General features: G+C 36.4%; 1 protein-coding gene across 4 annotated transcripts in view; it reads left to right on the top strand.

Moving 5' to 3' along the window:
- TOP2B (DNA topoisomerase II beta) overlaps nt 1-13,978 on the top strand; it is a 60,612-nt gene extending 46,634 nt beyond the window's left edge. The window contains exons 23-36 of one of the 4 annotated variants that reach the window (XM_010712873.2): nt 217-417; nt 1,507-1,702; nt 1,886-1,977; nt 2,595-2,750; nt 2,916-2,999; nt 3,978-4,175; nt 4,523-4,667; nt 5,893-6,051; nt 7,395-7,602; nt 8,087-8,166; nt 8,464-8,574; nt 12,189-12,305; nt 13,176-13,273; nt 13,489-13,978. In XM_010712873.2, coding sequence (XP_010711175.1) covers nt 217-417; nt 1,507-1,702; nt 1,886-1,977; nt 2,595-2,750; nt 2,916-2,999; nt 3,978-4,175; nt 4,523-4,667; nt 5,893-6,051; nt 7,395-7,602; nt 8,087-8,166; nt 8,464-8,574; nt 12,189-12,305; nt 13,176-13,273; nt 13,489-13,650 — 2,007 coding nt within the window. In that variant the 3' untranslated portion in view covers nt 13,651-13,978. Of the gene's footprint in view, nt 1-216; nt 418-1,506; nt 1,703-1,885; nt 1,978-2,594; nt 2,751-2,915; nt 3,000-3,977; nt 4,176-4,522; nt 4,668-5,892; nt 6,052-7,394; nt 7,603-8,083; nt 8,167-8,463; nt 8,575-12,188; nt 12,306-13,175; nt 13,274-13,488 lie in introns of all 4 variants that reach the window. The other 3 variants (XM_010712872.2, XM_031553941.1, XM_010712874.2) reach the window with 3 other exon arrangements.
- The last annotated feature ends 1,030 nt before the right edge of the window (nt 13,979-15,008 follow it).

Raw genomic sequence — 15,008 nt, 5'->3', positions numbered from 1 at the left:
TAAAGTAGACTTTCCTGGCCTTTTAGAATGGCTCTTATGTTTTTTCTAATCCCAGCTTTCATTTTACAGGTAATACTGGTTTTGTAAATTATCATTGGTTTCAGCTGTGGTACACAAGTTGAAATCTTAGCTTGGTTGTTAGCTTGGTTTAAAGAATTAGAAATTTTAAGAAGTTTGAATAAGTATTTCTATTTTTTGCTATCTTTTTCTTAATAGGTGTACAAAGAACAGGTTCTAGAACCTATGCTGAATGGAACGGAAAAAACTCCAGCATTAATTTCTGACTACAAGGAATACCACACAGATACAACTGTGAAATTCGTTGTGAAGATGACAGAAGAAAAGCTTGCACAGGCAGAAGCTGCTGGATTGCACAAAGTCTTTAAGCTTCAAACAAGTCTTACTTGTAATTCTATGGTAACTTTTTTATGTTTGGCTATCCTTTTGTAAACTTGAATGTTTTTGTAGTGATTTTGGCATGACTGAACAAATCTCTCTTAATATTTGCTGGTGACAAAAAGAAATTTTGAACTGTTGAATTCATTCATCTTGGAGATAATGCAAGTCTTGATTTTCTGACCATGTTGGGCTTCTTGAGTTTTGAAACATCACTGGAACTGTCTAGAATTCTAGTCTCTTTATGGCAGGTGCTACTTTCAAACATTATCACAAAGCAAAAATACACACATGCATGTGTTGAAAATGGTCTTGCTCAATCTATTGTATAGATTATTTTTGAAAAGCAAATGTGCCAAATCAAAGTGATTGTACTTCTCACAGGTTTGAATAACTGTATGAACTACTATAAGACTCTCTCTCTAAGGGCTGTATTTGTGTAAGAATCAATCTGTCCTGGTGTAAACATCTTAAAGAGTTAGATGGCTATGTGAGTCCATTATGCATCCACCTACCAAACAGATGCTTTGGACAGATGAATTCCCCTAGGGGTGGATTTCTTTCTTTCAGCTGACTATAGAGGGGTGCTCAGGGTGACTAGTTCACCTATAAATGTCTGAACTGGAGGTGTCAGAAGTTAGGCAGAATTGATTTTGCCTGTGATGTAAAAATGATTTTTTTTTTGTACTTGAACTTGAAGAATTTCTGAGATGTTTGAAGTGGAGTTTTCACATCAGAATTTAGAAATTATAAAAAATACTCTTCAATTGTTATACAATTTTTTTGTGAATTATTATGTGCCTCTGAATTTATGCCTTAGTACCTAGATAAAATCATACTTTCAGCTGAATTTTGGCGTCCTCTCCGTATACTGGTTTTCATACTTGAAGATATAACCATAAATCTTATGTTAAGTTTACTTGTGAATACAAATATAATCTATCTAGCTATGTGCTGTATAGTCCCAGAGGAAGGTTTGAGCTCTCAGTCTTCAAAATACTATTCTTTATGTAGTGTGTGTGTGAGAGCAATAGAAATAAACTCATACACAAAGATTAAAAATCGTGAGTTATGAGATCTCTTTCAAGCCATATATTATATATTTTATAGGTGCTATTTGATCATATGGGATGTTTAAAGAAGTATGAAACTGTGCAAGACATTTTGAAGGAGTTCTTTGATTTGCGATTACATTATTATAGTTTACGTAAGGAATGGCTTGTGGGAATGTTGGGTGCTGAATCTACAAAGCTGAACAACCAAGCTCGCTTCATTCTGGAGAAGATACAAGGAAAAATTACCATAGGTGAGTAAATACTCTCTAAAATAGAATTGGGAAGAAATTTGGAAGTGATTTAAATGTAAAGATATATAAATAATATATATATTTATTTATATATATAAATAAATATAAAATGTATTTCCATGTAAGACATTGACTTTCATGATGTTGATTTTTTCCTTTTTCTTTTCTTTTTTTGTATTGTAGAGAATAGATCAAAAAGAGATTTGATTCAAATGTTGGTTCAGAGGGGCTATGAATCTGATCCAGTTAAAGCTTGGAAAGAAGCACAGGAAAAGGTGATGATCAGAAATCTCTGCATATGTTTGATGCTATTGTTATAATATTCAGTGATATTCATTTATCCAGATGTTTGTTTTGCACTAGTCTAATTAATTTATGACACAACACTTTAAAAGATTATTCATTACTACTTTGTATTGGCTTTCATTCTTACAAATACAAACTTATGTACAAATATTTTTGCATAATGGTGGTACTAGATAATACAAAGGTTTAGAATGAGAAATTCATATGTTCAGGGTTTTTATAGCAGTTTGTATACTGCTATACAAAACTGTGCTAGTTTCTAAAGAAACAGATGTACCTGCATGTCCAGAGGGCAAAGATCTCCATCCTGTGTGAGATGGCTAGGAAGGTACCAGTTTCTGTAGGCAATAGGATACAATGCAAATTGCTAATGTTAGGTTCAGCTTTGTATTCTTAAATCAATGATTAAACAATCCAACAGTAGAAAGTGGAAGATGGCTTTTTGGAAAAGACAAGAAAAATTTTGATGTTACTGAATCCATAAGGAAACACCTTACTAATCCATCAAGGTATTTTGAGGAATTGCTGCTGTTCATTTACAGAGCTAAGATTATTTATATGTCTAATTCTGAGTATTTCACTTTAGGCAGCAGAAGAGGAGGACCCACAAAACCCAAATGATGATGCTTCCTCTGCTTCTGGATCAACTTCTGGCCCTGATTTTAACTATATCTTAAACATGTCTCTATGGTCACTTACAAAAGAGAAAGTGGAAGAGCTAATTAAGCACAGAGATTCAAAGGTTGGTACACTGTGAGAGGCTTATTCTGAAATGACTTAATAATTGCTGATGTGCCCAATTATGAATGTTCAGTTTAGGTAGTATTTACTAGATTACTTCTAACTGATGATTCAGCCAACTCATAACTTAGAAACTTAAATTTTATATGCTACTTTCACATTTTAGGAGAGAGAACTAAACGACCTTAAAAGGAAATCTGCTTCGGATCTCTGGAAAGAAGACTTAGCAGCTTTTGTTGAAGAGCTTGAAGTATGTTTTATAAATCTTTCTAAAAATATATATTAAAAATAAGCCCAAAAAAAGAAAAAAAGGAAAAATTTGATTGAAACCAGATGGATCTCCAAATATAGGGACAAGTTGGAAATCTGTTTTGGGTAGTTGAGTTCTTATTTGTAGTCCTCAGGGACTGTTTCTTGCCTCTGTACAGTACAATGCATTTTCCAAGTCAGTGAAAGAAAAATTACCAGGAACAAATTTGTTTTCAGATGACAAAAAAAAGCTGGAAGTAGTAACTAGTAATTCTAGGTGATCTAACCTGTTGTGAAGCAGTAAGTATTGTCAAATGGAAAGCCAGAAATCTAGGAACAAAGCATGTAGACCAGAAGTGCTAGACAAAGAGCTTTTACCTTGCCTCATTAGTATCTGTGGTAAAAGGTAAAGGCGTGCTGGTGGGTAACTTGCTGAGCCTCAACTTTCATTGTTCCGTGAAAATGGCTGATGTAATCTTTTGAAGTAATGCAGGATAATACAAATAAGATGTTCATCTTATTTGCATTCATGGTGCAGCTGCAATTGGAAGTATTCTGTGCTGAAGCCTCAACTTCTGTAATAAAAAACTGATGGAAGGACGGGAAAATGTGCCTTATAAAACTTACTCTGAAAGCTAGCTGCTTGCTTTAAACACTGACGGACTCAAAACTCACAGTAGTACCTGGAGATATGCATGAGGAACAGAAACTTGATGAAGGAAAGATATTCCAAAATGTAGAAAAGTTAGTATTTATTTAGGCTTGAAAAGAAGTGTAATTTTTAACTACATAAAGTAAGGAAGAACTTACCAAGATTAAGTGATTGATTTTCCATTAGTAAAATGTGTGTTATAATTCAGATGACAATTAAGGGCAGTCTTCTGCTCCATGTTAATAAATAAATATTGAAAAAGCACCATGTTCCACTTTGCCCTTACTGAAGATGAACGTTTCCCTCCCACCCCTGGTTGTTTGTTAGAAAGTAGAAGCACAGGAAAGGGAAGATGTTCTGGCTGGTATGGTTGGCAAACCAATAAAAGGTAAAGTTGGTAAACCCAAGATGAAGAAACTTCAGTTGGAAGAGACCATGCCATCACCTTTTGGTAGAAGAATAGTTCCACAGATTACATCTGCCATGAAAGCTGATGCCAGTAGGAAATTGCTGAAAAGGAAAAAGGTAAACCAAGTGTTGCTGTAGGTAGATTGTTTAACTGCTTTATTTTTCTCTGCTGATAATACAAATCCAAACCACTAGACCCCATTCGTACTGTGTGTATGATGTTTTGCTAACTCAGTGTGTAAAGAAATTAATGCTGGCTTTATTTTTCGTTTGAATGCCTATTATGACTACTTATTGCCAGGAAGTTTTGTTGTTTTTTTTTGTTTTTTTTCTCCTTCCAATACTATTAAAATTGTCAATTCAGTAGTCTACTTTCATTTATTCTCTTCTGAAAGTTGTATTGCAGTTTTTTGTTGAAATATAAAGGTGTAATTTTATTTTGACCAACTTGTTAATATTTTTAGGGTGATGCTGATTCTGTAGCAATAAAAATGGAATTTGATGAAGAATTTGGAGGTGTGCAAGCTGAGGGTGGTGGGGATGACTCAGTGAATACAGCAGCCCCAGCAACTAAAATCCCTAAACTGAAGAGAGAGAAGAAGGAGCCTGGTGAGATATCCTTACACAGTCATCACTGAGCTTAATGAGTACTAATTTTGCATTAAGTGTATTTTAGCACATGATGAGAAGGGAAATATACCACAATAATAAGTATTTCATCTGATTTTCTTCCTTAAAGAGATGTGTGGAAATACTTTGAAACACTTTAGTATTACTTACAGCATACATGGAAATTAAAAGCAGAAGTAGTCAGTGCTCAGGTTAAACATGCAGGCACTTCTGTTATGGTTCTCTAGTTGTAAAAACTTCCTGAAATTTCTTTTAAGTATTCTGCTTCTCTTGAGGTGGGGATCTTCTGTTTTCTACATATGGTTTTGAGGGGGAGGGATCTAAATCACTGAATATGTGAGTAGAAAAAAAACAGATTACTTTTTACATAGATTGTGTACAAATGAAAAATATGTAACACGTATGTTCTCTGCCACTAAGGGGCAAGCCCTGATCTTCAGTCTCAGTGTACAGTATAGTTGCAGACCTTGATTAAACAAACTTATTTTCTGACTGGCATATTCAGTCATGGTGACTTTTAAAAAAGTTGCACACTATGGTGTGGCAAACCAATGTCTATATTAACTCTCTTTTTTCTCTACTAATAGGAATTTATTATTACTGTTTCAGAAATATTGTGATTATTGGGGCAGAGGTGTGACAGACAAAACAGAAAGCTAAAGGAGTAAAGAGAATATTTGAGTATGAATAGATAACCCCCATGAAGTACCATGAGTACAGTTATGACTGAATCCACCCTCGTCAGTGTTGAGCCAAAGTCAATTAGTCCAGCTTTACCCGAGCTTGCCCTGCAATTGTATTGTACCACCTCCAAATGAGTATCCTCTGCTTCTCATGTTAATTGGATTTTTCCAATAACCGTACCTGACCCAATTCTCTGAATAATGGAAAAACTGTTCTTTTCCTGAAAAGCTCCAGTAACCTTTTAAAAATGGGAATTTGACTGCACAGGAGCTGAAACTTCAAATTAGAGACTTCTATGTTTTTCTGTCTTAGAGCAAATTTGTTTGGCAGCAGGAGGTTAGCCTCTATATGAAATTTTTTTCACGTTCTGAAATTTTCCCTTAGGAAGTAAAACAAAACTTAAAAGAAAACTTTTAAAGATAAATTATGCTAAGTATATGCAACATAAACAATTAGAAAAGGCAGAAGTAGTGTGTTTTTTTTTTTCCCTGACTATTAGAGATGCTTTAACTTGTTACAGGTACTAGAGTAAGAAGAGCACCATCATCTACAAAATCCAGTGCAAAAAAAGTGAAGAAACGAAACCCCTGGTCAGATGATGAGTCCAAGTCTGAAAGTGATTTAGAAGAGAGTGAGCCTGTGATTATTCCAAGAGACTCTCTGCTTAGGAGAGCTGCAGGTAATCCAGTTTTTGTGAAATGTGCTCTGTGGCAGAAAGTTTCAACTTTACATCTTAACCTATGTTTTATTTTGACCACAGCCTTCCTTAAAGACATTATCTTTTCCAGATAACTTGCACTGTAACGTTTGTGAAAAAACCCTTAATGGCAAGACCAAGAGTTACTGTGAAAGATTTTGTAACTTGATCCAAAAATCTTTCACCTCATCCAAAATACTAGAATAGAAATTACTCAAAAAAACTGAATTACACAAGATATTGAAAAGGAATACCATTACAAAGAAATAACTTTAATGCAATTATATTGTCCAACGTGGGCCAAAGACCTAACTGGCTGCAAAAAAAATAACTGAAAAAGTCTCTAGTAGGCAAAAGTATCAGACCGAAAGTTTGAAAAATATAGAAATATTCGATAGTTTAAGAAATGCACAAGATTCTTCTGGAAAATTGTGGATCACCTTTTCAAGCACTCGATTAGAAAGAATGTTCAATTGATATCATCAAGAAAACTTGGACTACAAGTGAAGGATTCTTATTCCTTAAAACATACTTATGCAGTAATGTCTTCATAATGCCATTATGAAGCGAGCCACAAATGGATCTGATCATAAAGTTCTTGAGGTTGGAAATGATCTCTAAGATCATCTAGTCCAATCATCCACCTATCACCAATATTTTCCACTAAACCATGTTCCTTAGTACTTAGTTCTTGAACACCTCTGGAGATCTTGAACACCTCAACCACCTCCCTAGGCAGCCTGTGCCAGTGCCCGATCACTCTTTTGGAGAAGAGGGTTTTGCTAAAATCTGAATGGAACCTGCTTTGGTGCATCTTGAAGCCATTCCCTTTCATCCAATCTCTAGTTACCTGGGAGAGGAGGCCAACCCCCACCTCGCCACAACCCCCTTTCAGGCAGTTGTAAAGAGTATTCAGGTCACCTCTGAGCCTCCTCCAGGCTGAACAATCCCAGATCTCTCAGCCATAAGACTTGTGTCCCAGTCTCCTGACAGCTTTGTTACCCTTCTCTGGACATGCTCCACGGCCTGGATTCTTTCACGTAGGGAAAGACCCAAAACTGAACATGGTGCTCAAGATGCAGCCCCACCAGAGCTGAGTACAGGGGGATCACCTCCCTGCTCCTGCTGGTCACACTACATCTGATGTTTGGTAGCAGTCTAAATTATGTGCCTCTATTCTTCTAGACTCAAACAAGACTTTTTTTTTTCTCTCTCTCTTTTGTCTTTTGTAATCTGAAGCAGGATTGCTGAGTGACTTCCCCTTTAATTTATTTATGTGGTAGCATAATTATCTTGAAATGTGTAAATATGTATTTTTCTTTTAGCTGAGAGGCCTAAGTATACATTTGACTTCTCAGAAGAAGAAGATGATGCCGATGATGATGATGATGCCAACAATAATAATGATTTAGATGAGCTTAAAGTAAAAGCCTCTCCAGTTATAAATGACAGAGAGGATGAGTTCGTTCCCTCAGACAGTTTAGAAAAAGATGAATATGACTTCTCTCCAGTCAAATCAAAGCCATCTCCAGAGTAAGTACTGTAACTCAGCAGTATATATTTTTTAATTGTTTTGAATACAGAAGTCTCTAAACAAAACTGATGAAATATTGATTAATTATTAATCTACACATAAGATGCAAAATAAAATGTATACATTTCTGAGGAGGAATGGAAATGTATATTATCTCATCATTGCAATTGACTTGGGAAGACATGGCTTACCAAATTGTAATAGTGTCAGTAATGTCATCTCTTAATTATATTTAGTAAAATTTTTTGTTTTCCTTCTTGTATCAACTTGGTATGCAGAACTATTGATAAAAATGTAATACTGTTAATTTTAAATTGTTACAATGCATGACAGGATAAAGATTTTATTAAGGATTTGTCTGCTGAAATGCTAGATACAGGTTACATTGCGAAAACAATAATCTCTTACGGATGCTATAATGTCTACCTATTTCAATATGTAGTTAATGCAATTTATGCAATTTCTTCTTGTGTCTGGAAGTAGAAAAATGTCTCAAGAGAAGAAAAATCAAGACTTCGGGAACATTTTCTCATTCCCATCTTACTCTCAGAAGACAGACGATGGTGAGCTTGTTTTCACTGATCTATTTACTGTTATGGAATATGTATGGGGTTTTATGTCATAAATAGAAACTTAATGCAGTAATTTTAAGAATAGCAGTATTGAGATTTACACAGGGGAAAAGCAATAAGAGATTCTGATCCTGAGAGGAGCACAGCTTGTAGGTACACGGTATGCCCATAGCCTAGCTGTAGTATCTGAAGAGTGTATCTGTGGGATTGATCTTGCATATGACCAATAAGGATGATTTAAAATATGCAGTGAACAAATCTTATTCTGAACATACTCTGTGGTTATAGATACAACAAAATTGGACAGTGATGAGGAGGATTCTACTCCTGTTTTCTCATCACCTTTCGCCCCAAAACAAACAGAGAAAATTCTAAGTAAAACAGTAGCTGCTAAAAAAGGTAAGTGTAGGATTACCCTGTAAATCAGACCTTTTTTTAAAGTTCTTCACTTCCATCTTTGCATCATCTCTTCACCATCATCATCTTAAAAGTGGAAATAGCATTCATTTATTTCAAATTCAATGGCGCTGCAGGAGAGGGTGTGAATTTCTGAATTTCTTCCAGCTTCTTAATGATATTAATTTCTTTCTCTCTACAATAACGTCAATACTTACTACGTATGGAGTTCTGCCTTTTAGTTAAACTAATGAAAGGCTTTAACCCTCAGGGAACAAATGAGTCATGATGTCCTTCTGGTTGAAGATAATCTTCTATAATACATCTAACTTATTAATGTTAGAAGTAAGAGCAACAGTGCAAAGGAGGAATCCCCAAGAAGTATTTAAGTCCTAAGCAGACCATGTACCTGGCATAGTTGTATTTAGCTGTAGTTTTTGGTACAGAGAACGGAAGGCTACCTTTACACTTCAGAAGTAGAAGTTTCTTCATTTGTTAGACAGGCTTTTAGAACTGGCAATTTGCATGTTCTTAAACCAGGGAATTCAGGACAGTTCCAAGAGCAAGTTCATGATTCGTATTGGTTTCATTAGTTGTTTTAGCACTCTGTTCCTTGGAGAATATTGGCATATATACTGTTATCTATCTACTTCTGAAGGAAAGCTCTGAGCCTGTTTCTGAATACATTTTAAGGATTATACCAAGTGCTTGCCATAATTAATGCTGAAAATAATTTTTTTCTACCTAAGTTGAAAAACTGTTGTCTTCTTAGCAGATAATAGACCGCAGGTTTTTTCTGCTTTCAAATCTTTGCCTTGCTTCTATTATTTCTTTCAGATGATTTCATTTTTTTCTTTCTTCTTAATAGTCTCTCCTCCAAAAGCAATTTTTTTTGCTGCAATATGGTGGTCTTCTTTGACCAGCTTACAGCTGAACTTAGTACATTAATATCACAGAAAGATACCTCCAGGAAATCTGCAAGAAAGCAGCCAGTTACTATAATGAATTTACTTTATTAAAAATGAGAAAAAAATTATCTTGTTTTATGGGTTAGGTGCCAGGGATTTGCAGCATCCATTCACCCTCCCCTCTTTGCTTCCACATTTCTAATCTCTGTCTCAATGACATTGTGCTACTCTAATTGAATCAGTAAATATCTAACTGATTCTCAAACACTTGAAGACTTTTTAATCATCAATAGTAAAGTTCTATAATACAATGAATGAAGATTATTTTTATTATTGTCTTTTATGATGAACTCCTGTTTTAAATACAAGAAAGAACTGTGTATGTACTAGCATGGATTCAACTTAACATTCAACCTCTCTCTCCCTTTCTCTTTTTTGAAAGTGTGGATGCAATTAGTTGTGTGGATGTCATTAACATAGCTTTGAAACTTTAAAACACAGTTGTGATGTTTCTGAGTGCTGATTAACCTTTACCCTTACAAAATAGATATAAACAGGCTTTTGTTCAAGGAAGAAGAGTTATACTTTTGTCTTCATAGTAGTCTTAGAGACACAATTTCCTTTTCAGTGCACAAAAATTCACAGCATTCAGCAGTTTTCATCTTCTCTCCTTTGCCCAAACTATACATGATCACAGCTTCTTTGACAGTGCAGTGCTAAATTAACACGCTTAGTTATTGGTCAGCTGGTATTCTTTTAGTCATGTCCTTAGTTCTGTGTCCATCTTCTGGTATCCACTCACCCTCAGTGAGTGCCTCACAGGGGAATGTCTATTGTGTAGCTGAAACACATATTACAAACAGTTGTATGGGGTTTTTTTTGTGACTTCAGAGCCTGAATTTTGGAGGACAGGAAGCTGATACTGAAGAACTACTTTTTCTGTCTTGTTATCTGGATGGCCACATTCCTTTCTTAGTCTAGGGCAAATAAAGGAATAGTTAGGGATTCAGCTTCTTCTCAGACCTTGATCAATTTGAGATGAAATTTTCTGATCTCTGGCATTGACTGACTCTGGTTTGCTTTATGCTAATATGGTTCTTTTGTCTTCTAATTGAGATATCTATAGAGACCTATTTTCAGTTGTTTTCATATATGGTTCTTGAGTTCCAACTTAAGCATCAGTTCTTCACTCTCAAAGTCTATCTAAAAGGCTGCCGGAGCCTCTCCTTGATGCCAAAGAAAGCTTTGTTTTTAATATTATCAGGACATGATACTGGGACTACTCAGTAGGTATCATCAATCACACAGAGCAGTACAGTGGTTCTCCAGCAGGTAGCATTTAAAGGCAGCAAAGCCAGAAAGGTTCTGGAGACGCTCACCTGTTGTCTGAAGACATTCCCTTAGCAGTATCACAGATGAAGGCTTAAGTACTCACCAGTGTCCAATTCCTGCTATCTGGAGCTTTTTACGTATGTCGTATCTTTGAGGTATTTAGGACTGACAGATAACACATAGGTGAGGAGTGTAGCAGAGGGTTTTATAAAAGGCTGGTTTGTCTTTCAACTTGTAGAGTGCATTACTTCTTGTCCTCCATGGTATGAGGGCTGCTCCAAAAGTAATGCCTCCTGTTTTATTACTTTGGCCCACGATATCAGAGGCGGATGGTGCTGGTATGGCAGCCGAGGTTGAATCTTCCCAGCAATATTCCATTGCATTTAATTGTAATGCGACCAATGGCAGCAGAGGGGCAGTCTGACAAAATGGTGTCTAACATGGAAGTGCAGGTGAAGCAAAGGAGTGGAAATGAATTCTTCTGTGCAGAAAAAATGACATTGACATTAATTGACACTTACTGAATGTTTATAGAGACCAAACAGTGAGCACAGTGAGGCAGTGGGGGGTGCATTCCAGCAGTGCTGACAGTGACAGTTGGTCACCTCCACTGGTGCAGATTTTTACCAGCACAGCATGCAGGCTCTTGTTCATCACCGATAAAAAGGCATAGATAATGGTGGTGACTACAGTGAAAACACTATCAAATGGTGTTATTGAGCTGTTCATATTCGCTGTAGTTTCCATGGAAATAAATAGGAGGCATTGCTTTTGGAGCAATATGAGTACTGTCTTTTAAAGATGGCAAGACAAGTTGTGTAGCAGTAGTAGAAATTCATTAAGGATTCCACAGATATGTCTCCTTCCTGTCCTTCCTTCTTTTTCTGAGGTTCTTTTTCATTGGATAAACAGAAAACAACACAGATGCATTGTGCCTCAGAGTCCTGCAGTAATCATGGGGAGGGTTGTTCTGCAGTTGTGGCAAAGATTGTACCACTGTGAAGGCAGAAATGGCACAAGTAGCAAGCTGTTCTGTAATGTAATGTATCTGAGCATGTTTTAAATATCCAACTTGGAGGACTTGCTGCTTTAGATAACAGTAACCTGTTTTGTGCTCAAGAAGATGAAAAAGCATTTAATTAAAAACACTGGAACATACTGAATGAACTGGTACAATTTAATTAAAAGGTTTTCTTAACAAAAGAAACACCTCCTTTTTATTCCTCACGGTTCTAACATAAAAACTGAAGCATGTTTTCCTCGTGTAGGAGGCTCATCTCATTTTAACATCTGCCATTTACGTTGTAGTCTAGTAAAATTTAATATTTCTAAGCAATATGTGAATTTAACATATTCAGTATCTCTAACTTCTAACAGCAAAAGTAGATGTACCACCTAAACCTAAAAGGGCTCCCAAGGCCAAGAAGATGGAAACTGTAAATTCTGACTCGGATTCAGAATTTGGCATTCCAAAGAAGACTGCAGCACCCAAAGGTAGTAATTTAGGTGTGGTGACAATTAGCATCACACAGTGTCTGGACTCTCTATAACACAGGTTCACGACTATATTTGGAGGGAAGTAGAAATAGTCTCTAAAAGAAGAACCACGCTGATTTATTAGTGAATGAATCACCAGCAGATTACTCAGCCCTGAGCTTTCTATGACAGAAATAGTTCACTGGCGTTTCTTGACTATCAGTGCTGTGAACTTTTTAAGTGACCTTAGCTGTTGGGAATGCATTTAATGCCTCCAAACCCCTTTTAATTCCTCATCCATTCTGTTGCATACTGCTTATTTTCATTCTGTGAGATCACCTTTATACACGTCAGTAAAGTTCTGATCGTTGGTAGTTCTATTAAGTCAGGTTTTCTGATTCTTGAAACCAATTCATTGGTATCCCAGTTCTCAGTCCTAAGAAGAAAATGACAGAAGCACTGCAGCACAACCAGTGATTTCACCAGAACACTGCAAAGGGAAGGGATGTGCCAGTGCTGATAGCTGCTGTAAACAGTAAATTCCTCAGCTGTGAAGGTGCATTAATGCCATGTTATCAGCAAAAAAGTTACTTGGAGTACTTCACAAGTGTCAAAGAAGTTGAGTTAGTGTATTTTGGCCCTGTCTTGAACTGACAATATGAATTGCTAGCCAAATGGTAACTCCAGAAGAAGAACAAAAGAAAGATGTAAAACTGAGAAAATCAACTATGTTATGTTGTATTTTCCGGCTGTTGTGAAGAAGCTTGAGCTGTAAAGTGAATTAGAACTTTACACGCAGACATGATAAAATGTAGTAATGTGACTGTTGCTTTTTTTTCCAGTTTGCTGAACTTTGATGTTTTATTGAAATTATATTCTCTCACCTAGGAAAAGGAAGAGGGGCAAAGAAAAGGAAAGCATCAAGCTCAGAAAATGAAGGTGAATACAACCCTGGGAAGAAGGCACCTAAATCAACACCATGCAAGGTCAGTTCTCCCAGTGGTCCTTTCCACTTGTAAATAATAACCTAACAGATTCCTTTCAATCAGAGATGCATGTTCTTAAGGGAGGGCGCTGATGTACCAACTGGGGTATAGGTGTGGCTATGTATTAGCTGTTAGAGAAGAGTTGTTTCAGGTCTGAATGTCAAGATGCAACATGCACAGAGCTTCACAAAGGATTTGTCTTTTCTTTTCCAAAGAAATCCAAGAAGGCCACTTTTGACCAGGATTCGGATGTGGAAATCTTCCAGTCAGGCTTTGCCTCTGAAACTGCCCCAAAGCCCCGGACAGGCCGGGCTAGAAAAGAAGTGAAATATTTTGCAGAGTCTGATGAAGATGATGATTTTGATATGTTTAACTAAGTGCCCAAAGAGCACACAACTGTTTTCCAACGACTATCTTGTGTTGTCCTTTTGGTCCCTTCTGTCGCAAACTTTTGTACATTTGACTTATTTTATGTGATAAATGTAATTGATGGTTTTTATTCTTGTGTGTAGGCATTTTAACATTTTGTTCTTACACCTACAGTTTTATGCTCTTTTTTACTCATTGAAATGTCATGTATTTGTCTGACTGGCTTGTAGAGATGTTCTAGACAGCGGTGCTAAAGCACATTTTAATTGTCATGGTTGCAAACAGCAAACCTGCTTTTTGAAATGAAGTTTAAACATTAAAAAATGGAAAACTCTCCGTCTTGTGTGTGTAACATTGGGGCTGGAGGAACAACTTCCACACAGGTGTTTTTTTTAAAATAAATATATTTTATTCTTTGCCAGGAGACTCCATGGAAAAAGGTAAACAGTATATGAACATAGAAAGCATTGTTAAACAATCTCAATGTACAAACAGAGCCAGTGAAAGTACATCACAGACTTGCTAGAATATATAAAAAAAAATCCACTAGTGCTTTAAATGAAACCTAAGAAACTGACACTTTAAATCTGTTAACCATTCTACCACAGTTTTCACTCTGCTTCATGGTGATTTAACAAGGCCAAGAAGGCAGATTCTCTCCTTGTGTTTCTGGAAGTCCTGTCTGTACTTCCCTAGCACCTGGAAGGCCGCGTAGGTCAGCTCATTCCTGGCGGTCGACTCTTAAGGAAATACCCTGGACTCACCCATTTGAAAGCTGTAAATGAGTCTGCTGGTTATCATCCCATGAAGTTTCCCTAATGGCTTGTGAATAAGTAAACAAAAACATGGTAACACTGAGAAGTGTTTCTGCCTTGGAGGCTATCATTACTGTAGAAATGTAGTAGTTAACGGTGTAGCTAGGTCGCCAGCCAGGTAATAAACCACTTTTTGAATTTTAAAGTGACGGTAACAGTGGAACAAATGACATCTGAATAACTGATCTGGCAGTTAATGCCGACACCGATGTCTTTTCTGGGAGTGCAGGGATTTCTGTATACTTTTTACAAGGAAGGAGATGCAAACTGAGGGCATCAAAGAGTAGTTTTCGTATTAACTAATCAGACGGTCCTTGAAATTTCCTTTTCTGGATGTGTACAGTAGTCCATTGCATCTGGTTGGTGTCTTGATCGTTTTAGGTATGAGAGACAAAAGGAAAGCACCAAACATCCAGTACAGAAAGTACAGCCATACATCTGTATGTACAAAGTCATCAGAAATGCAACCAGAATTTAAAGTTTGAGATCTGTCTTGTCACCATGCAGTCTTGAATGTTCAGAAGAGAAAACAGAAGCTTAACTTTTTTTTT

Source organism: Meleagris gallopavo, chromosome 6 (assembly GCF_000146605.3).
Source record: "Meleagris gallopavo isolate NT-WF06-2002-E0010 breed Aviagen turkey brand Nicholas breeding stock chromosome 6, Turkey_5.1, whole genome shotgun sequence".
Lineage (NCBI taxonomy): Eukaryota > Metazoa > Chordata > Aves > Galliformes > Phasianidae > Meleagris > Meleagris gallopavo.
Note: the sequence above shows the minus strand (reverse complement) of the source record. Positions and strands in the feature narration are given on the sequence as shown.